We start from the raw sequence: 25,316 nt of genomic DNA on the forward strand, positions 1-25,316 counted from the left end.
TTCATTAAAAAAAATGTACACGTATTTAGCTGGAAAAAAAATAAAAAGGTTAAGCAAAACACAAGGCATCCACTCAAACAGATACTGCTTAAACATTGCTAAAATGTGATAGATATTTAAATAATTGGGATATTCTGTCCAACTATTGACAAAAAAGTAAACAAAGACCTTTAAAGATTATGACTTCAAAGATAAGACTTAAAAACAAAGACCTAAACAGGGTATGTAGCCAAATTATTCAACAAAAAATAAGCACCTTTTAAGCACTCAAAAAATATTTTTAAGCACTTTAAAAAATATCATAATTAGGCAGATTGGGAAGTTTTTGACAATTGATGGTTTTATTTTGTTTTAACTGTCATGACAAAAAAAAAAAACCTTTTCGCATTGTTTCTGACAATTGTCAAAAATCATGAAATTTTGAATCATGTAAAACGAATGGCGTTTTCATACGCTACAGACTGACAATACGGCAAAATAGATTGGGGTTAAATTAACTGTGAAAACGTTGAATAAAACAATGTGAACTGTGTCTTTATGCATAATTCGAAGCGAAAATTAGCATTGTAAAGAAAAAAATCTCATTTTGAAAAAGGGAAAATTAAGCACTTTTTAAAAGCACCCAATGAAAAAAGCACCTTTAAGGTCTTTTTAAATACGCTACACACCACGTAAGTTGCTTACTTTTATTTTCTAAGCTTAAAATCACTTATCTTCACAGTCAACATAACCTAAGTTAAATTGCGAAATGTATAACCTCACTTTTTATTATTATCAGAAATATCATTGCGTCTCAAAAACTATTTCAAAATTTAGAGATTTGTTTTTACACAAGGTCCAATGTTGGCCCTCACTTCCCAATTTATAAATTAAAATAGGAAAAAAATTGCCGGCAAGTTTTTGTTTTTTTCTTTTTTTTTTTAACTGCTTTGGTAAATCATGAAATATTGATCAATATGCATTAGCTAAATTTTCCATCTTCAGGGGTAATTGTGAGCCCAGCTCAAAAATCCTGAACATTTCTCGAGTAAAATCATCAACGACGCATTTCAAAAAATTTATGTTTTCATAAATTTAAATCATTGATATTTTAAAAACATGAAATTCTAAATAAATTATATGCAGCATAATTTAAATTAATAATTATGTATAAATTTACTTTTATCTCTAATCACATTTATTATTCCAAAAGAAAAAATATTTACAAATGAAAGAGATATCAAGTATAAATTCCAGTTCTAATATTTTTAAATAAAATATACAAGAATTTTTAGGCTTAAATGTGATCAATGATTTCTTGAAACTTCTAGACCTTGGATTTCCGGAAACTTCCGAATTCACATCTGCAACTTGAAAGAGTTGAGCATCGGCTTCTATGTCAAAAAACGCTAACTCAAATAGGATGTTTTATCCATTACACATGTTCAAAACAGGGAGTTGTCAGTGAAATGTCTTGAAAAACCACAAAAACATCTTATTTCAAGTAACGGCTTTTGACCTAGAAGTCGTTGCCTACCTTCCTGAAACTGCCGACCGACCTGTGTAGGGGTAGGGGAACTGGCCTTGCATCAGAAAGGTTCTGGGTCCGAATCCCGGGCAAGGAAGGGCTGTTTTTTCATTCTCTGTACTATATGTCTTTACTGTGGGAGCAACATTGGCCCACCTAATATGGTGCCCCTGAAAGAGTGGTCAACAAATCTGTCCTTCAGTTGCCTGTATGACGCAAATCATTCCCCAGGCGGACATTGGAAGGAAGAAAAAAAACTTCCTTAAACTTAGAATTTTCTAAATGCGATATAACCAAAACAATTAAAACAAGAAAACCTTTGACTGCAATTTTCCAAATCAAAAATCCTAACTACTAGCATATTAATTATTTACAATGGGAAATAACATTTCTCAAAACTCCAAAAAAAATTTTATAAGCAATATGAATAAAAAATTGAAGTATAGACAACACTTCACTGTGCAAAGGATAAGTATTTCTTTACATAGAATGGATAATGTAGTTTTATCTTCATTTCAATTGAAAAATCATATTTCAATTAGATTGTTTTGGATCAAATATTAATTTTCAACATTTTTATCAATATGCAGTAGAAAAATATCAATGATCATAATATTTTAATAACAACATACTCAACATGGGTCCCACCTCGCTATCCATGTTAAGGGCGAAGTTTACAATGCTTATCAATAAATAATTACAAACATTTATCGCATTTTTAAACGAAACACAAGCATGCGTTGATTATACAAGCATTCATTTATGCAAAGCTGGCAAATATCGGAAAAAGAATTCTTACTGATGTTGCAACAAGCCTGTTATACTTGGCAGTCCCGACTTTAATCCGTCTTTAGAAAGAATCGACAGTAAGAGGGAACCTAGGTTGAATTTAGAAAATAAACAAATTAGCACTAAATAGGCGTTTATATAAAGTTAAACACATCAATTTGCACAGTCAATAATTATAAATTATTTGGCAGTAAGAGAATAGTTCATTTATTTAACAAAACACAGTTTACGAGTAGTGGTGGTTCAGGGGATAGAGCATTCAAATCCCAATGAGGTGGACTGAGTTTAAATCCCAACAATGGCTGGTTGATAAGAATTCCGCACCCGGCTAGCACTGACTACAGTGCCGACTTAAAATACATCCTCAGTGGCAGACAGATCATATGTTAGAGTCCCTTTGCCATCAGGCTAACCGTGGGTGGTTTTCGAGGTTCTCCCTGTTTTACAAATGCGGATTAGTTCCTTCCAAAAGTTCTCCACGAAGCCAAACTTTTCTCAATGCTTGACAGGGGTCTGTCTGGGTTTTTTTTAGAGGTACCTATTTTGTGAAAATTTAGGCATAATTTGTAAAAATTAAAAATTACATTAAAAACTCAACACAAAAATAGTGTAAAGTACGAAAATATTTTCAAAAATTGTCACTTCAAATAAAAGTCATTTATGACAGGTACATTTCTATATATTTTTCTCATAAAAAAAGATAATTTTGCTATTGTAAAATTGTGGGCTTAAAATTGCATCCAATTTTAAAATTCCATAAAAATCATTGTTCATAGTTAAATTTCAACTTGAATTTAATAAAAACATGCATTTAACAGTACTGGCATTAAAAGTTATTTTCATTATGAGAACATTTTTGACTAGGTCATACAGAAAAAAGTTTCACAGAGAAAAAAAAAATTTTAATAAAAAATAAAGGTCTGTTAGATTAAATTTACAATAGTGTTTAAGATAATGTTCGAATGTTTATTATAATGTTCAAACTTTAACTTTCTGTAAAGTTTACAAAGGATGACCCTCGTTGTTTCATTTTAAAAAAAGTCAGCTAAAAAAAAGAAACTCGCTTTGACATGGCGTCAGTGACCGTTTAGGTTTACCACATTGTAGTATCTGACCAAACATGTGCCACCTTTTCGTAAAAGACATCTGGCAAAAAAACTCCTCTTTTCCCCAGATTGCAACAAGAGCATGAGAACTTGCTTTATTAAAAGTACTTTGTGAAACTACCATTCCAGTTGAATTTGTGAAGTTACTGCTAAACGGTAGTAAATATACCCTGGACAGACTATCCAGGAGTTCCCTTCTTCGAAATTTGGTTCAAAATTATAAGGCTACGGAGTTGAACATTAGTAGTAGTACACCCAAAAATTGAATCAGCTGATCAACGGAGGTTGGAAAAACACAGTTTACAAATAAGAGAGGCATTGAGCATAATAAAAAAAAAAGATAGTGCAAAATGATTAATAATTTAGTTTGCATACATAAATGATGAACAACTTAAACATACGCAAGTCAGGTGAACAGCTATTTGGCAAATTATCACAGGTGGTTTCATAGAGGGGAGCTCCAAAAGTCATTTCATACATTAAATGCCCAAAGCAATACACATCAATGTTCTCTACGGTCTGTAAAATATGAACTTTAAAAACTATTGTTTCCACACATAGAAATACAGTAGGGAACCGATTATCCGGAACGGTCGGGACCACCGCTATTCCAGATAACTGATTTTTCCGGTTTTCTGAATCGCTACAAAAAGCCGTTTTTTTATTGTTAAACCCAACTGAAAAAAAAATGGAAATAATCTTAAAAATAAGAAAAAACAATGAAGTAATACACTAATGATTATTTCCAAAATGATGGTAAGGAAAACATCTTTAAAAAAAGAAAGAAAAATCATAAAATCTTATGAGGGAAAAAAAAAATATTAAAAATGGCGAGAAAATTTATTGAATTTCGTTCCGGTTTTTTGGTTTTCCGGTTTTCTGATTTCCGGATAACGGGTTCTGTACTGTATTTACATAGAAATATTAATAAAACACATAGAAATATTAATAAAAAGAGTTTTTTGATAAAACAATTAGAAAATAGTGTAAACAGGAACAAGGGTGATTGTGAGCCCAACTCAATGATCCTGAAAATTTCCTGAAGAAAATCATTAATGACGCATTTCAAAAAATTGATGTCTTTATAAATTTAAATCATTGATATTTTCAAAACATGAAATTCTAAATAAATTAAATGCAGCCTAATTTAAATGAATAATTATGTATAAGTTTACTTTTATCTCTAATTACATTTATTATTCTACCAGAAAAAATATTTACAAATGAAAGAGATGCCAAGTATTAATTCTAGTTCTAATATTTTTAAATAAAATATACAAGAGTTTTTATTCATAAATGTGATTGGTGATTTCTTAAAAATTCTGAATCTAGGATTTTCAGAAAATTTCGGATAGTGGTTAGCGAAAAATCCGGAAATTCGGATTTTTTCCGGAGCACAACCATCGCTGCAGGAATCCACAGTATGGGTAATGTTAAAAAATTAGCTTTGCTGTGAACTGTTACTTAAAATCTGTTTACTCGCAACAGGAGAATATTAAGAAAACAAATAAGTTTTACTTGAACTCCTTTTAACTGAGAGATATGGGATCTCAGAAATGAAGGGACTCCAAGAACACCATTGAAAACATCTAATAACTTGCACTGACCATCTACAATAGCTACATTCCCAGCTTGAATGCTACCTATGGAATTTCAAAAGGAAATATTATTGAAAACAAAACACAATTCCTAATATGCAATTTTCAAATTCCACAGACACATTTCCTTGAGAGAGATATGCTTATGTTAAACAGGTATATTATTTAACTTAGTTTTGTAATTAAACTATGATTTTCAAAAATAGGCTGAATAAAATATTTATAAACAAAGAAAACATTGAAGAAATTTGATAACTAATGTTTAACAATAAAATTAGCTACATTGAAATCTCTTAGGTATCTTAAATGAAGCAAAGTTTTTCCAATAACTTGGAACAAAATGCAGAAAAAGAAAATCCTCCAACTTCTTCTACATACATAATAAATGCTGTTTTACTTACAAAAACAGGTTTAAATCAACTTGAATTAATTCTGGGTTTAAATCATGATTCAAACCAACTGATATTCTTTCAACAAAAAAAATTTTTTTTTTAAATTGCTAATTTTAAAAGTTACAAAACATTATAACATAATTCAAGGTGCACAACCAAATTATTCAACAAAAAATAAGCACCTTTTAAGTTTTTTTCAAGCACTCAATAAATATTTTTAAGCACTTTAAAAAAAATCATAATTAGGCAGGGTTGAAAAGTTTTTGACAATTAACGGTTTTATCTTGTTTCAACCGTCATGTCAAAAAAACAAAGCCTTTGGCATTGTTTTTGACAATTGTTAAAAATCATGAAATTTTGAATCATGTAAAACGAATGGCATTTTCATACGCTACGGACTGACAATAAGCTGAAATAGATTGGGATTGACTTAATATGGAAAATTTTGAATAGAACAATATGAACTGTGTCTTTTTGCATAATTCGAAGAGAAAATCAACACATTAAAGGAAAAATCTCATTTTGAAAAAGGGAAAATTAAGCACTTTTTAAAAATACCCATTGAAAAAAGTACCTTTAAGGCCTTTTACAAAACAAAAATAAAAAATAAGAACCTTTTAAAAAATGCTATGCACCCTGTAATTATAATAATAAATTATAAAAAATTTTAATGATTTTTGCAATTATAAAAAATTTTAATGATTTTTGCAATCTTAAAAATTTATTGTGAAAATATTGCTGCATTAATGAGTTTCTTTTAGCAAAATTAAATTGGTATTTGTTGAAGTAATAAAATTAAGACACTTTTGAAATGATATTTTAATTATTTTATAATTCTTTTGCATTTTTCACAATGCAAACTTAGAATGAATGGAATACAACTAATAGGGTTTTTTCAGTACTGTTTTTTTTTTTCCGGAATGCAAACAAAGCAAAAATGTAGTACTTTTTTTGTCAATTTAGAGTGTATCCATTTCATGGATACACTCTATGACTTAATACTTTATTTATTGATGACTAGAATTAGTTAACTTTCAATCAAATCGTTAAATCAAATTAATTACCATGATAAAATCCCCGATCATGCAGAAATTTTAAGGCTGTTAAAATTTGGCCACCATAAGTCTTGATTTTCGATAATTCAAATGCATTGAAAGATTTGGGATTTCCATACTTTTTTAAAAATGGTGTACGAGGTTTAGTCTGTAAGAAATACAAACAAAAGATTGATACATATAAAAATATTGAGCATCAGATCATTAAACATGCATTTGTATTTAACAAGTATTAATTGAACAGAAAATTACAATAATTCATACCTGCCAACATTGGAGAAATAAAATAACGGAGATTTTACTAGCGACATTTAAATGGGTAAAGTTTTGATAATCATACATAATCATGTCAATCAAAAAGAGAAATTCAAAATTGGAAATAATATAAGCACTTACATTTAGCGAAGTAAAAAACATGTACATCAATCTTAATCTAAAGATGATTTTTTTAAAAACCATTATTTATAATTACTTAAACTATAAAGATTCAACATACTACAATGCTGGCTATAGCACTATCTGGTCAGGAATAAGAAAAGTAGCAAGTAAAATATCTGCATTATGCAGATATTTTATCATGAATTTTTTTTTTTTTTAATTTCTTCTACAATTACAGAAAAATTTGAGAATATACAGGCAAACAGGAGATAGTTGTAAAATATAGGAGTATTTGTTAAAAAACAGGAGACTTGGCAAGTATGATAATAGTATTTCAAATAATATACAAAATCAGATTTCAGAAAGAAGAAAAATATTAGTGATGCCAGCAATGACATTTCTAGTTCTAGCAATTTGTATTCTAGTAACATGAATTTAACAAGTATTAATTGAACTATAAATTATAATAATAGTATTTCAAATAATATACAAAATCAGATTTTAAAAAGAAGAAAAATATTGGTGATGCCAGTAATGACATTTCTAGTTCTAGCAATTTGTATTCTAGTAATATGAATTTAACCAGTATTAATTGAACAATAAATTATAATAGTATTTCAAATAATATACAAAATCAGATTCAAGAGAGAAAATGTGATGCCAGTAATGACATTTTTAGTTTTAGTAATTTTATTTAACAAGTATTAATTGAACAAACAACTAGAATAATATTTCCAATAATATACAAAACCAGGATTTAGAAGAAAAAAAATTATTAGTGATGCCAGTAATGACATTTCTAGCTCATATATTTTATTTGTTCATTTCTATCATTTTTTCATTCCGGACATTTCTAGCTCATATTTTACAATGGAAATTTTAGCAGTTATGATGTTTTTCAAAATATTTAGGTAAATTGCAATGGTTTGCTGATTAAGAACATATCAGGTTGACGATTTGCAAATTCTGATTGCTCAAAATCGGGCTTGGCGAATGATCTAACCAGCTTAACATTTATATACCAGCAATTTATTAGGTAAGTAGGTAGGTACTTTATTGACGTTGCATTAGAGCTGCACAATGGGCTATTGGCGATGGTCTGGGAAACATCCCTGAGGATGATCCGAAGACATGCCATCTCAATTCTGATCCACTGCAGAGTTGATCTGATCTTTGCTTTAGCAGCCCGATGACCTGCGATGTCCAGCACTCTACAGTAGAACAGTTTAACGAGGACAGATACAGGGCACAATCAGCCCATATACAGACTGATCAGAGTGGTCACCCACCTGCATACGGACCGCAGCCAGTTTTGCTTGGCTTTGGTGATCTATTGGGAACCATGTCTTTACGATTAGTCCACAGCGGGGCAGTAATTTATTAAGCTATTGATTGGGAGTACAAATTAGTTCGGTCCGCTCTTTTGTGGTAAAAAATGAATTTATTTTTGAACGAAATGAATGAACAGATTAATCAAAGTATTGTCTATCGCTGGCTACTACTTTTTCCCACCTCTCAGGCAATTTTCAAATTCCATCTCGAAAAAATTTCTTGTCTTTTGAGGCGATCCAAGTTAGGGGCCAATTTTCGATTTCTGCGAAAGAACTAAACCAATGACCTGCCAAATCGTGCTGCATCGGTCAGAACAGCCAGTAATCAGAAGCAATGTCCAGTGAATACGGCAGGTGAGGTAAATTATCCCACTCGAGTGTTTGGAAATTATTTTTTACGACTTTTGCAACATGAGGCCGACGGTTATCATGCAGAAGAATAACTTTGTTATGTCTTTGCTCATATTCCGGCCGTTTTTCACTTAATGCACAGCTCAAACGAATCAATTGTAGCCTATACTAATCGCCCGTAATGGAATCACCAGGTTGTAGCAGCTCATAGTATACAACACCATTCAATATTCTTCTTTCACCATTCACCATTTTTGAAATGTTGAAACCATTCCCTACGATTTATCAGTTGGAGCATTGTCACCATAAACTTCTACAAGCATTCCATGCGCTTTAGCTGCACTTTTCTTGCAATTAAAGCAGAAACATAAAACCTCCCGCAAATGCTGCTTAGTTACCACAAAATTTGACCTATTCAACAAAGTAAAAAACAGGGCTTTTGCATGAAACTCAAAGCGATATAAACTGAATATTACTGACAGATGTCTAACCTCTCTGAAACCACCAAAACCAGCTGTCACTATGAAACATTCATAACAGCCAGAGTCTTCGTTTGAAAACGGACCGAACTAATTTGCATTCCCAATACATAAGGAATTTGGAAACAATGGTTGGCAATGTAATAAGTGAAACTGAAGAGCAACCTTATAAAATAGAAACTTGTAGAAATGTACCATAAATATTGTTTAACAATCATATCACTGATATACAATAGTTAAAATATGTGCAAAAAGCTGTTTTTCTGTTGTTGTTTTTTTAAATTGTTTCTAATGAAAAAAAATTTTGTTCAAATTTTTAAACAAAAGTCAGAACTATCCACAGAGTAACAATAATAAAATTCTAATAAATAAAATACCTTGCACAAATAATCTCGAATACTTCCATTTTCCAGAAAATCATATATGACTAGAGCCCCATTCGAACTGACACAGCACATTGATACAGGGAGGATGAAAGGATGCTAAACAAACAACAATAATGAACAAAAGTGAAATTAAACAGATTAGCTTTAAAAATATAGTCGGACCTCTATTTTACAAAGTCGCTAAATCCCAAAAATAAGTTTGTAATATGGAAAATTCAATAAATAGAAAATAACTTTTGAAATACTTAAACAACACAAAACAAGTTTTAAATTCGTAAACACTAGACATAATTAAAATAGCAATTGATACATCTTTATCTTGTAAACTAGTATCTACTATTTATTTCATAAATCTTAACAATAAAAGAAATCGGCTACAAAACATTTTCAACTAAAAGAAGCTAAATTTATGTATAAAATTATAGCTGCATTTATTATAAAAGTAATTTCAAACATACATTACCACATGCCGTAAATTTAGTCACAGTTTTTAGTTTGAAATGCAAACAAAAAGGGAAATGGGTTTTACTGCTTTCTCTAAAAATTAAGTGGCTTCGAAAATCAGTTCAAGGTCATTTCCCCCATAAAATGCATTAACAAGTTTGAAATGTTCAGAAACATTTAGAGAAACAGGGAAAATGCATCTCAAAGAAAAGTTCGTTAAATAGAAAATTCACTTCGCTATTCGGAAGTTATTTTACAATTTCTTCTTTGAAATTTTCTAAAAACGTTCCAGGTTCTTAAAAAAAAAATCGCAAAATAGAGAAATTCGCAAAATGAAGGTTTGTTAAATAGAAGTCCGACTGTATATACACACATTTTTTTTCTATTTATGGGCAGAAAAACGTAAAGTAGATATTTACAAACCTTTATGGAGCCTAAAAGTTTGACAGCTGAAGATAAATCTTTTTCATTGAGATACTGGTCTGGTCCCAAAGCCGTCTAAACATAATATGAATAATTTATTTATTTATTTTCTTCTTACACAGAAATTATTTCAAAATAAAAACCACAAGAAAAAAAAATTAACAGTACCCATGAGAGAACAAATCTCTTTTTAGATTCATTCTTCGATTTTATACTAAAATACTGTTTTCGTATCCTCCAACCTGAAAACATCAACAACATTTTAAACGTTTAGTGTAGATAACAAATATCATGCAATCAGTCAGATTATTTACAGATTACAATTTTTAATTAATCATAACTCTACTAATTGTACATTTACGTATGGTACAGCAAGTGCACCAGAATGACAAACTTCATCGATTAGCAGATACAGAGTGCGTAGCCAAATCATTCAACAAAAAATAAGCACCCTTTAAGTACTTTTTAAGCGCTCAAAAATATTTTAAGCACTATATACATTAACAAAATGCCAAATAATTTCCAAAGACTTTAGATGAACATATTAAAATAACTAGGTTCTGACAAAGAACTCTTTTCTTGATTATATTAGCCCTCATAAAATGATCGAGAAATTTTTTTGGTTCAATAACAGAGAGTGGAAAATGAAGCCTGAAATTGAGAATATCTTGCAAAATGCAGCAGAGTTGCACATGAGAAGGCAATAATCTCACCGAACCCAGCTCAGTAGACACACATATGGATTTGCAAGTATTTCATCAAATATGTGAAATTATTGGCACTTTCATACGCTATGGACCTAGTGTAAGCGTAAATGAATTGTGAAAACGTTGAACAGAACAATGTGAAAAGTATGCTTTTGCAAAATACGTGGCGTAAATCGACGTGGTAACGAAAAAAATCTCATTTTTGAAAAGGGAAAATTAAGCATTATTTAAAAACATCCCAAGAAAAAAGCACCTTTAAGGACTTTTAAATAACGAAAATCAAAAATAAGCACTTTTTAAAAACGCTACGCACCATGAAGCTAAGCGCCATTGATTAGCAGATAGCAAGCTAAGCGTCATAAGCAAAGAGTTGAAAAATCTGAATTTAAGGTCACTTGGAATAAATGTAGAGAAAACAAAATACATGTAATTTTCAAGAAACAGAGTCCCAAACCCCTATCTGGAAATAGATTTGAAACAGTAAGGAGTTTTACTTACTTAGGATCAATTATTACTATTGATAACAGAATGTCTCCTGAAATAAACAACCAACTCTACCTGCCAAATAGGACTGAGAAGATTTATTAAATCTAGATTTCTTTCTAAAAAAACAAAGTTCTTAATTTACAAAACTCTTGTAAGGTCAGTCTCGACATACGCTTCTGAAGCTTGGACAATGGCAAAACTGGAGGAAAATTATATCGTAATATTTGAAAGAAAGATTTTGCGAAGTGTACTTGGTGCTGTCCAAGTCCTGGGCTTCATGGTTAAGGGTTTTGTATAACCTAGGTCCATGCTCAGGGCTTGGAGGAAAGGAAAAAAAAAAGTATACTTGGTGGTGTAAATGAAAACAATAACCGAAGAGATTTAACTTTGAACTGTACAAGATTTATAAACAACCTGATATTAATAAATACATAAAAATAAATAGAATGAATTGGATGGCCCACGTGATTTGAATGGGTGATGACAATACAAAAAAAAGATGCTGCTTTTCAGATCCACTGGAGCAAGAAAGCCGGGAAGGCCGCGGTTGAGATGGGCTGATTTGGTGGAGTCTGATTTTCTTGCAATTGTGCATCAATACAATTTTATCTTGCAGTTGGAGATCAAAGACAAATCAGAAGTCATTATGGAGATATCTTCAGAGGAAGGCATTGGCCCACATTGGGCTATCTGGCCAACTATGATGATAATGGAATAAAAAAAGTTACAAAACTTTTTTAAGAAAGTGCAGGTCCGGTGGAACACGACAGACATAAATTATTCCGTAAGTGATTTAATGCTTCAGTTACTTTGCTAGTGATTCAGTTAGTTTGTAATTTATATTGTTATTCAGTTTATTAAAGCTGTACTAGTTACACACTTAACTATTTACTGATTCAATTTTAGTGATTTAGGTATTCATATAATGAGAATGACTTCAACATCTAAATTTGAAGAGGAAAAATATATTATTACTATTATTGTCCTTCTGAAAATTTTCAGCTGACAATGAGTGAATAGATATATACCGACAACAAATTGAATTAAATAAAAGATATTTGTATAGGTAATATCTTACAAAACAGAGAGCAATAATTTAACTCTTCTAAGATCTCAAACCTTACAAACTTTAGATTTCTGAACATTTTACCCGAGGAGTTTTTAGATTTATATGACATTACTACTACACCTTACTGAATTTTCGCCTAAATTTAACTTACGAAGTGAGTCCTTAGTTTTAAAACTTTAATTTAAATTAATTATCCAATGATGCATCACACTATCAGTGTAAAAAAAATTTTTTTTTATTTAAAAGTTTAAAATATTCCATTTCCTTTCCTACTTAATTATATGAATCTTGTTTAGAGAAAATAAACAATAAAATAGAAATATAATTTTAAAAAAATACCAAAATCAAGTAAAGGTTCAGCTATTTCCCATTGTGGTTCAGATCGAAAAACCATGGACACATGCTGTAATGATGTCTCTGAAACAAAAATTAACAATANACCTTTTAGGTACTTTTTAAGCACTATATACTTTAACAAAATGCAAAATAATTTTCAAACACTACATTATCACGATGAAAAAAACTAGTTTCTGTCAAAAACTCTTTTCTTGACTTTATTAGCCATTATAAAATGATTAAGAGACTTTTTGGTTTAATATTAGAGGGGGCTAAAATGAAGCATGAAATTAAGTACCTTGCAAAATGCAGCAGAGTTACAATAATGTCACCGAGCCCAGCTCAGTGCAAGTATTTCATCAAACATGTAAAATGATTGGCGCTTTCATACAGTATGGACCGACGGTACACCAAAATAAATTGCGATTGAATGAATTGTGAAAACGCTAAAAAATCTGAAAAGCACGCTTTTGCGCAACACATGGCGAAAATCAGCATGGTTAAAAAAAAACAAATTCCAATTTTCGAAAAGGGAAAATTAAGTACTTTTTAAAAACACCCAATAAAAAAAGGCAAATTTAAGGGCTTTTAAAAGCGAAAATCAAAAATAAGCACCTTTTAAAAGCACTACGCACAATGTATATATATATATATAAATGTATACATATATATATATAGTATATATATATATATACTTAAATAAAATGAAAGATGTTCAGTGTCCGAGCACAAAGTTTTTTAGAGATATAAAACTAGTTATTGACATACTAGTTACTTACCTTGTTTTATCTAATACTTATCTATATTTTTTTAAAGAAACACTAATTTTTTTTACAGTAAGCTTAGGTTTAAAGCTTGTTTGCAATATTAGGTTGAACAATTAGACTTTTTTTAGTATTTGCTCTATGACTTTCACACAGTTAAATAATATCATTCTTTAAATAAAAACAATAATTTTTATATTTATAAGCTTCAACGAATTACTTTTTCAAAAAGATAACAATATTAATAAAAAAGTAATAAATTTAACATTATTTTTTTATAAGAGAGTTACATTAATAATTTATTTATTCAAATTAAATATTTATTTACTTTAAAACTATTTTGTAATGGAAAAAAGTAAGGCATACATAAAAATTATTTGAATACATAATTTGTCTGAAACGTGAGTTAAATTAACACAAAATGCATTCAATATCAACAAAATCTTAATAAAGTTTTCTGTAGAAAATAAAATTTTTGCATGTCAATAGATCTAAGTCTTTTGCACTTTTAAATTAAACATAGAAAGATAATTATGTTTGCAGAGAGTTGAACTATTAGTGCAATTATTCAAATGGTTGAGGCCTATAAAATCAACTCCATAGCGGCCAACATAGAAAGGAAAAAATCCAGTCGACTTTACGAAATACTATGAATTTCTCGATAACAGTTACTAAATATTTTATATATAGGGAAATTTAGTGATTTTTATCGTCATCAAATACAACAACTTTATAAGTGAAATAAATGGTCAGTAATACTTTCCATTTCTGATAGATTTGAAATGTTTTTTATTATGTTAACTCATAATTTGTGAACAGTAAAAAACAAGTAATTTATTATTGATAGATAAAAAGATTTTTTTAAATTAATTTAAAAAGGAAGTTCTAGACTAGGGGTGCACAACCTTAGGCCCACGGGCCACATGCAGCCCGCCGGCTGTTGACGTATGGCCCGTGAGAGCTTCTGAATGCAAAAAAAATCTTTAATTTGGTTTTTGTTTAAACATTGTAAATTTTCTTTAATTAAAATATTTAAATCAAATTTATATTACATCTATAAAATGTGTATATTTTTTACAGTTTCATTCTGCAAGCTTCTTTTTGGCTAGAATTAATGTCCCTCTCCCAATATTCATGTATGTGATTGCATGTGTGTATATACAGTGTAAAGTCGTGTATCCGGAATCGGTGGGACTTCCAGAAGTCCGTATAATAGATTTTTCCGTATAATAGACCCCCAAGGTAAACAAAGCTTAAAATGATTTAATAAACGATCTGAATCTAAGAAGCAAAAAATAAACATTATTTTTAAGGGGAATAATGTTTTAGCATTAGAATATGTATCAATCAAATATAAAATATTAGGAAAAAAAATATTATTGCTGAAAATATGGAAAACGAAAAAAAATTTAACAGTTATGAAAATATTAATCCGCCATTTTGAACTAGAACGATTCAAGCAGGAAGGGGAAATTCATGTCATTCTGGAACAAAGCTTAAAATTATCTAAAAAGGAAAAAATAAATAAACATTATTTTTTAGGGGAATAATGTTTTAGTATTGGAATATCTAGTCAATAAAATATGAAATATTAGAAAAAAATATTATTGCTTAAAATATAGAAAACAAAAAAAAAATTGACATATGAAAATAATAATCCGCCAGTTTTAACTAGAATGATTCAAGCAAGAAAGGGAAATTCCTGTCATTCATTAAGGTGGGTAGGTGGAGGAGAAAAATTCATTTCCTCCTTATTTGTGAAAGAAAATAAGTGTAAAGAGGAGATCATTTAAGTTGAGGGTAGGGAAGTAACAAATTATTGTTTACTCTCCAATCATTGGCTATCAATCAAGCATAAAGGCGAGGCACGCTGTTCGGATTCTCTTTATTTTTTCTTCTATGACTGAAAGAATCTGCTAAAGAAAGAATGTTGCCCCTTTTTCCCCCCGCCTCCTAAATATTACATGGTATGGGGAAGAACGAATTTTTGGTTTCTCAAGGACATGTATCCTTTTAGACTTATTCAAATTTTCCATTTTGACTCCCCCTCCACCTTAACGCTTGCCCCGTTTACCCTTTTCCACAGTATTTCTTCTTGCAATAAAAAGGTTTCAGGAAATGCCTCTTTTACTAGCCACCTGCATGGGAAAGGAGGGGGGAGGGGACTCAATTGCGGTGTTTTGAAAACAAATCTCCCTCTTTTTCCTACGTTCCAAGGGAGGAGCGTCACTAAAGGTCACTCAATGGTCTTGGTAGATCTGCACTTCCCCTTTCTGGTGATTTATGGGTTCGATGCATAAATCAGAGGTTCAGTGCAAGCTAGAAAAAGAGAAAATGTGTCAAAAGACCTTTTTTTTTTTTTTTAAGGAAAGGGGGAAAATGGAGAGATGTTTGTTTATTTTGATTGTTAAAAAGTGTCCGGGAAATCGACCCTTCCAGGAAAGGGACGTCCGGATATGGGACGTTACACTGTATATATATATTTAATAAATTAATTATTGTGTGAAAAATTTTATAAAAATGTATAAGTTTTTTTAGATTTAAATAATTAAAAGTATTTAATTTTCTGCAAATATTCTATCAAGTTTACTGATATAAATATTTTGTGTTTAGAACACTAATGTTTACATAAAAATTATATTTGCTGCTAACATGACTAAATATGCGTGCGGCTCTTCGTTAATCTTCCTTCTCTGCAAGTGGCCCTTCACCCAAAAAGGTTGTGCTATTCTAAACAAACATTAAACTGAAAATTTCAGAAAAAAAAGCCTTAAACTGAATACTATTATTGAAGCTTGCTTCATAATGTATTAGTAATATTTATTTAAATATTTAAAAAAAAAAACAATAAATTATGAAAAAATTCTATTTTAATTAAAAAATTTTTTATGTAACTTGCTTAATTTTAGGAAATTATCTGAAAAATACAAAATCAGGCAAGTTTTTATTAAACCAGTAGACCAGGAGAAACTGACAAAATCCATTAGTCTAGTTGTAAATCTAGTACAGTTGGCAGCTATGCAACTCAATCCTAACCTATCATTTTCATCCAAAAACTGGGTGACGAGAACATCTCTATAGTTCGACCACCAGGAGTTGGCACTTGGCTCCACCTCTATAACGTGGTACCTGACAATACTATTTTGCTATTTTTGGGAGATGGATGTGAAATATCCTAAACAAGGTTGCTATTTTGTGATCGTATGACAAAAAATATCTATTTCGCAATCTCTATGGGCATATTTTTAACATTAAATACTTCATTTATTTTATGATATTTCTTCCTTTTGAGACATTTTGCTGCAGTACATATAATTAGCTAGAGCAGGGGTTTCCAACTTACATGAGGCCAAGGGCCGCAATTAAAAACACCAGTCAAATGGCCGGCTGCAACTTTTCTAAAATTTTATATAGGACTCTTTTATGTTTGAAGGAACATTAAATATTACTGTCAGATTTTTATCAAGTTGTACAACACAAAAGTATTGAATTACAAATTAAAATAAGAAGTAGATTTTTAAAAATATTTCATTGTATATTAAAAAATTCTGGCTACAAAATTTACAAACGTAAATAATTTCGTCCAAAATGAGTGTTTTCAAAAAGTTAAATCGGAGAGTTTCTTTGAGAAAATTTCTGATACACACATGTTAAATTATAATAACAAAATACACGATACACGAGCAACATACACGATTATTTTTGTGTTTGAATAAATTTTTTCTTTGATGCAAAACTTGAGAAAAAGAATTTTTTGCACTGTTGGTATGTTAAATTTCACAGAAACGAAGAAATTAGGTTTTTTTTAAAAGAAAGAAAAATATTTTAAACCCATATAGATTTTTTACGAAGATTATCCTAAAAAAAAGACAACTAATATATTATAGTTCGCGGACCACAAAAAAGGCTTCGCTGTCTGCCAGTTGGTAACCACTGAGCTAGAGTAACGAAAGGTATAATAGCAGATTGCAAAGCAAAGTAAGTGACTGGAAAAAAATTCATTGTTTGCATTTGGCGAGTATTAAGGGTTGTCAGAATTTCAAACGCGGAGACGTTTCTCCTCTTACTATCTCGCTGAAATGAACTCTTCGTCCGAGGAGGTGGAGTCCAGTACCAACTCCTGGTGAGCGAGCTATATATTAATTTTTTTTTTTTTTTGGTAAGTTGAATCCTTTTTTTGAAAAAAATTTTTATGGAAGGGTGGGGGGGGGAAGAAATGAAGAAAAACCTTTTTTTCCGTGCATTAAAAAAAAAAAATTCTTATAAAAATTATGCATTTAATAAAATAAAACATGAAAAAAGGAAACAGTGTTTTTTGTACAGTGTAGAATTAATTACAGAGTAACAAGAAAACTGAGGTTTAAAAGCAAAAAAGTGATCTGAGTTAGTTATAATACACACTCCAATTATAAAACCAAAAAGAAAGTATTAAAAGAATTTGAGGAAATGAGAAAAATTAAATTTTAAGTTCAAGCTTACTTATAACATCTGCTAACTTGTAACAATTGGAATTTTTGTTTTAAACTTACCTACAAAATTAAAGGAATAGTTTGCCGGATCAAGGAATCTTTTTACATGGATAGATGATGAAAGCAATGGATGAGACAACAAGAAATTTATATATACCTTCAAAAGATAAAACATTATTGAAAAAAAACTTTGGTGACTAAAAGAGCTTTCTTATGATATATATGTTTATATATAAAAAAACAAAAACAGAATATAATAAAAAAGAGAATGAAACATGAAATGAAATCTATATGTCTGTTTTTTCTTTATATTTCATTATCTGTTTTTACGTTATATTTTCACTTATTGTGTTCTATTTCATTTGTTGTAATTTTTTTGTAAAATTTTTTTTAGTGCTTCTCACACTATTGCATTGATATACTTTGCTTTGGCTATATTGATACAATATTAGAAAGCACTCCTTTTTGCAGATATAATCGTGTGAGCTGATGAAAAGATTGTATCTTTCATTTTCCGGATTTTTATTAATTCCCCCCCCTTTCATTGTTCTGTAATTTTTTTCCATGTTTTCTCTACATTTTGAACTTATATATATATATATATATATGAATATATATATACATATATATGAATATATATATACATATAGTGAGACCTCCTGTTATGGACACTCCTGCAAAACGGACGCCTCTCGATACGGACATATTTTTAATTCCCTGTGAATCTTCTATGAATTGACCATTATGCACACTCTCCGCAAAGCGGAAACTCCCGCATCCGAACGCAGACAGTCATCTTTGCCCTGAAACGTTCTTTTCTATCTCTTCAAACTGGACACTACTTTTTCTAAATTTGAAACAAATAAATAAATATTTTTGTTTTAAATTACAAGAAAAAAATGCAACTTTTCACCATTTTCAAAGCATGTCAATTTTCTGCCTAATCCTTTACTAAAAATATTGTTAAGCTATTTCACTACTAAAGAATCAATATCTGTCCTGTCACCTTGCTTTATCTTTGCAAAGAAAGGAGAGAAAATGATACTGCTTTTGTGAAATAAATCAGACAGCGGCATCTTTTGATCTTTTCAACTGGACAACTGGTGTTATTAATTAATGCAGACGATATTTTAAGTTATGAAATCAGACACAAAATCATACTTTCTCAGAATAAACATACTCTTTTTTTCGACGGATTCGGATTTCTTACCCCCAAAGTAAAGGGGTTGTCACAATATGAGAAATATGGTCCCCATAGGAGAGCGGTCCATATTTTGGCCCCTTAAATGTTAATTTTAATATTTTTGTAATTCATCATATTTCGAGAACTTTTTAAACAAATTGTAAAATTTTTCCCCACAACTATAAAATTTGTTTATCCAAAGATAATTCCATGCAAAATACAACACTTGGTCTCTATTTATTATTTTATTTAATAATGGTCAAAAATATTTTGAATTGTAAAGAATAAAATTTCTTAAATCATTTTAAAGAATGCAATTTAACACAAAAAAATACAAATTTTGAACAAAATCGGCTCCTGAGAAATCGAATTTTAAATAAGACTTATTTTTGAAATTCGATTTCTTAGGAACTGATTTTGCTCAAATTTTATGCCTTACAATTGAAATGATTTTTGGCCATTATAAAATAATAAATACTTACTAAATGTTATATTTTGCATGGAATTATTCTTGTATAAATGAATTTCATAATTGTGCGCAAAAGCATTTCAAATCACTTAAAAAGTTTTGGAGATGGTGAAATACTCAAAACATAAAATTAACATTAAGGGGTTCAAACTTTGGATCGCTTTCCTGACCAAACTATGGGGACCCTACTTTCCAGATTTCGACTACCCCCTATATTTTGTGGGTCAGAAATCCAAACTCATCAACAACAAAAAAATATCTCTATTCAGAGAAAGTACATTTTTGTGCCTTTTTACGAAGTATTTTTCCCTAGTTTTTCTTCTTTTTTTTTAAGGCTTAATTTATGAGAGAAAAATATAGATTGATTAATCAGAAACAGTTAATAAAATGAAGACAATACTTGTAAAGCCTGCTGCCTCTCTGCAACAAACTCTCTTTCCAGTTTTCCAAAAAGCTTCTTTGGGGGCAGGGGGATGTCCAAACCAGAGCATAATAACAAATTGTTCAAAGTATCAAAGTCACTATAACGTCTTGAGACTTGCCATGATGCTTCTGATTGACCCCTCTGCACTTTCATCATGTATACCTAGAAGAAATTAATGCAACTAAATTATACTTTGACACAGATTTTCAACTCATCATTGGCAAGTTTTATCATTTAAAATTAAATTATTTAATAAATCATATTTGCTATATTACATATTTACTTAAACAGGGTGCGTAGTCAAATCTTTCAACAAAAAATAAGCACCTTTTAAGCACTATATATACATTAACAAAATGCAAAATTATTTTCAAAGACTTTACATGATCATGATAAAATAACTAGCTTCTGACAAAAAACTCTTTTTTTGATTATATTAGCCTCTACAAAAATATCGAGAGATTTCTCGGTTCGATATCAGAGTGCAAAAAATGAAGCCTGAAATGGAGAATATATTGCAAAATACAGCAGNTATAACGCCTTGAGACTTGCCATGATGCTTCTGATTGACCCCTCTGCACTTTCATCATGTATACCTAGAAGAAATTAATGCAATTAAATTATACTTTGACACAGAATTTCAACTTATCATCGGCAAGTTTTATCATTTAAAATTAAATTATTTAATAAATCATATTTGCTATATTACGTATTTACTTAAACAGGGTGCGTAGTCAAGTCTTTCAACAAAAAATAAGGACCTTTTAAGCATTATATACATTAACAAAATGCAAAATAATTTTCAAAGACTTCACATGATCATGATAAAATAACTAGTTTCTGCCAAAGAACTCTTTTCGTGATTATACTAGCCTCTATAAAAATATCGAGAGATTTCTCGGTTCGATATAAAATGAAGCCTGAAATGGAGAATATATTGCAAAATGCAGCAGAGTTGCACATGAGAGTGCAAGAATCTCACCGAACTTAGCTCAGTAGATGTACATGCGGACTCGCAAGTATTTTATCAAACATGTAAAATGATTGGTGCTTTCATACGCTATGGACCTACAGTGCGCCGAAATGGATTGTGGTGGAATGAATTGTCAAAACGATGAATAGAACAATGTGAAAAACACAATTTTGCATAATACGTGGTGAAAATCGACATGGTAAAGAAAGAAAAATCTCATTTTCGAAAAGGGAAACTTTTTAAAAACACCTAATGAAGAAAGCACCCTTAAGGGCTTTTAAAAAACAAAAATCAAAAATAAGCACTTTTTAAAAATGCTACATACCATGTTAAATTATAACATGGAGTCATGATGGCTCAAGGGTTAGAGCATTCGCCTTCCAATGAAGTAAACTGGGTTGGAACCCCAGCGTTGGCTGGTCGATACAAATTTCACATCCGGCTTGCACCGACAACAGTGCTGATGCAAAATATCGTCAATGATAGACAGATCAAGTGTTACAGTTGCTTTGTTAACTGTGGGAGGTTTTCGTGGTTTTTCTCACCATGTAATGCAAATGTGGGTTAGTTCCATCAAAAAGTCCTCCACAAAAGCAAATTACTCCTAATATTTGATTCAGGAGTTCCCTTGTCTTCTGGATTAGGTTCAAAATTACAAGACGACGAAGTTGGTCATTAGTAATTGTAAACTCCAAAAATTGGGTCAGCTGTTCAATGACAGTTATAAAATAAAATGTTATTTGTTTCGCTTTGATTACTGTGCCTCAGTGAAACGTTCCAAGATACTTTTAAATCAAGCATGATTCTTCCATTTAGAATAAAACTTACTCACCTTTTCCTTTACAAAACCAATGTGTCAGGAAATGCTGATAACTTATTTTGATTTATAATTAATGATAGTGCAATTAACAAGCTTCTATTTTTCTAAGTTTGTGCATTCTTTTGTTTTCAGTCGTTAAAAAGTTCTTTATATAACATTCTAAAAATTGCTCATTTTTTTCATGAATGTAATATAATGACAAGAAAAAATATTAATTCTACTAGTATTTTTTAGACATTTTATGCCTGGCACTAACAGTTTGTAGATTTGAAAATGTCATGGTTCTGAAAATAAAGTAAAGAAAAAGAGATAAAAGTTTTTAAATGGTTAATGCAAGTTCTCTAAAAAGATCTTTTGTAATAATCAGTAAGATCTTTTAGATTACAACTTAGTGAGCATAGGTTTGCCATCTGCATTTGATATGGACCTTCATCTTCAAATGTCTTAGATATTATTAAAACTATGCAAGTAAAAAAAAGTAAAAGGCAAAATTTTTATTTCAGCTGTGCTCCTTTACTATGAGACTTCTTGGAAATAGTCACGAAAGAACAAACAGCTGTAGGTTAAAATTATCCATAAATGATATAGACACACAATCAGGGTTGCCACTCAAATTTGAAAAAAAAAATTCCCTGTACATATTAGACACAATATATGAACAGGAAACTAAATTACTGTACTCTTGTGTCAGCTATATTAGACTAACTATACTAATTTTAAATGAGGGAAAAACATACAGGAAAAAAGGAACAGCTGAACATACTTAAATAATGCAATAGTAAATAAAAAAAATGCAGTATAAGTGAAATATCATCCTTAAATATACCATAGATAACACTTTGAGTGGTTACCATTTTTAAAAGACAAAAAATAAGAAACAAAATTCTCTGTATTTCCCCAGTTTGTAAAGAAAAAGAAACATTCCCTGCACTTTTACCTGTTATTTCAGGTGATTTTTAAATTCCCTGTATCTTACAGGCTTTCCCCGTTCTCTCTGTGGAGTGGCAACCCTGAGGATAGAATTTTATTTTATATTTTATAACGGTCGTTGAACAGCCGACCCAATTTTTGGGCTTACCACTACTAATGTTCAACTCCGAAGACTTGTAATTTTGAACCCAATACAGAAGACAAGGGAACTCCTGGATCAAGTATTGGGAGAAATTTGCCTTCGCAGAGGACTTTTTTGATGGAGATAACCTGCATTAGCGTTACATGGAGAGGAAGACCACCAAAACCTCTAACGGTTAGCCTGACTGAAAGGGGACTCTAACCAATGATCCATCTACCACTGAGGATATTTCACGTCAGCACTGTGGTCGTTGCAAGCCGGAATTCATATCGACCAACCATCGTCGGGATTGAACCTCAGTTCACCTCATTGGAAGGTGAAAGCTCTGTCCCCTGAGCCATCGCGGCTCTTGAAGATAGAATTGTTGCAAAATTGAGCGAAACTATCAAAGTGTGACTCTTAAATTTAAAACAAAAAATAAATAAAACATGCTTGTTGTAATAACATCACGTAAAAAATATCAGCGTAAGAAAAAATAAGAGGAAATGGCAAGGGGAAGAAGAAAAAAAACATAATAATTGCAAATTGAACACGTCAAAAAGGGATAACCCAAATTCGAAATGCATGCAGTGTTTTCACTACAGCGCGAGAATCTCGCATATTTTTTTCTTTTCTCGCATTAAAAAATTATAACCGCGAGAAATTCGCGCATTCTATAAATCAATTTCAAAATTCGCGAATTTCTCGCATTTTGGAAAAAGCTTCGATTTACGCCATTTAAAATAAAATCCGTTTCACTTTTCTTCCTGGATCTTTCATTCGTTTCAACATTTGCTCCGTTATCTAGCTTCCCTATTTATCAGTATTGTTCAGAACCTTTTCGAACAACAGAACACAACCCCTCCGAACCCCTTTCGGAACACATTTCTCTGCAACTACGTGTTTACCGTAGGTAAGTTTTTTTCATGTAAGACGTTCAAATTTTTTGTGCACTAATGTAATATGGATAAATACCTAGTAAAGGCAAAATCTTCTATGATGATGCAGCAAAAATATTCAATGCTTTAAAAAATAGAAGACGTTAAAAATGTATTATAATAAAAAAAATGATTTTTTTTTTCAAGTCTATTAGTGTTTTTTTAGTTTTTAGAAATCTCACTTAACTTTCTGAAATCTCACCCTGTTTTTGAGAAAGGGTGAGAAATTCTCACCCATTTTTTTTACTCTGATGAAAGCACTGGCATGTGTAGTAATAATGTACTGAGAAATATCAGAACTTTAAAAAAAATTTTTTTTTTAAACTGCGCTAAGTGCTTAAGAAAATTACAGCTGAAAAAAATCCATCATCCAATTATGCAAAATTAAGCTGCATTTTTTAAGCACAACATGTGTCAAAAAGTGATAACTGAAATTTGAACGTTGTAATAACATCCTATTAAAATTGCAGAAATTTGAAAAGCCGTTTGAAAGGCGGTGAAATAATTATTAATAACTGCAGAAAAAACTATCATCAAGCAATGTTAAATTACAATGGAATCGTCACGAATGAAACACATCAAAATGAGATAACACAAATTTTATATTCGAACATTGCATACTTAAAATATCAAAATTTGAAAATGTGAAAGCACCCATGTGAGAGGTGCAGAAAAAATTATCATCTAATGGTGTGAAATCACGATGGTATAGACAAAAATCAAACGTTTCAATGGGGAGATTTCCGAAAAAATAACAGAATTCGAAAAACCATACGAAAAGAATGAAAAAAAATTATAATGATAAAACTGAAAGGCAGAAAATTTTACTTAAAAATCATATAAAGACAAAAATCCAGCAAAAGGCAGAAAAATCTCATTCCTGTACAATTTAAACATTTAACGTTTATAAAACAATCATTTTTAGAGGACTAATGGCCAAGTTATTTTCCTCCTTTTAAAAGAAAAATTCTGATATTTTTAGCAATCTTAACACACCTTTAAAAGAATCTACCATTTGTTCCCTACAATGATTACTTACTTTATCACCCCCTAAGGAAAACAAAGCTCTTATTTGATGGACAAAATTAATTACCAGGAAGCAAATTATACAAGAACAGAATAAATTTTTGAAAAAAATGGAGTAAAATTTGTTTTTTTAGATACTGAACTCACTTTATAATGCTGTTTTGTAATTTTAAGAAAGAAAATTAATTGAAACGATATAAGTTTTTTAAAAATTTTCTTATAGAATACCTCTTAAATTAATCAGGAAAGTTATGATGACTCAGGGTACATAGCCCAAATTATTCAACAAAACAAATGTACCTTTTAACCTCTTTTCAAGCACTCAAAAAATATTTGTAAGCACTTTAAAAAAATATCATACC

The 25,316-nt window shown here is 30.4% G+C and overlaps 1 protein-coding gene across 2 annotated transcripts in view; it reads right to left on the reverse strand.

Annotated features, from left to right (window-relative positions):
- LOC107454696 (PX domain-containing protein kinase-like protein) overlaps nt 1–25,316 on the reverse strand; it is a 45,578-nt gene that overhangs the window by 19,236 nt on the left and 1,026 nt on the right. For both annotated transcript variants that reach the window (XM_043049632.2, XM_043049633.2), the window contains exons 2-11: nt 20,123–20,308; nt 18,131–18,227; nt 12,841–12,918; nt 10,408–10,481; nt 10,240–10,314; nt 9,364–9,468; nt 6,457–6,595; nt 4,921–5,045; nt 3,804–3,921; nt 2,307–2,385 (exon numbers count right to left, since the gene is read on the reverse strand). In XM_043049632.2, coding sequence (XP_042905566.1) covers nt 2,307–2,385; nt 3,804–3,921; nt 4,921–5,045; nt 6,457–6,595; nt 9,364–9,468; nt 10,240–10,314; nt 10,408–10,481; nt 12,841–12,918; nt 18,131–18,227; nt 20,123–20,308 — 1,076 coding nt within the window. The remainder of the gene's footprint in view (nt 1–2,306; nt 2,386–3,803; nt 3,922–4,920; nt 5,046–6,456; nt 6,596–9,363; nt 9,469–10,239; nt 10,315–10,407; nt 10,482–12,840; nt 12,919–18,130; nt 18,228–20,122; nt 20,309–25,316) is intronic.

Source organism: Parasteatoda tepidariorum, chromosome 10 (assembly GCF_043381705.1).
Source record: "Parasteatoda tepidariorum isolate YZ-2023 chromosome 10, CAS_Ptep_4.0, whole genome shotgun sequence".
Lineage (NCBI taxonomy): Eukaryota > Metazoa > Arthropoda > Arachnida > Araneae > Theridiidae > Parasteatoda > Parasteatoda tepidariorum.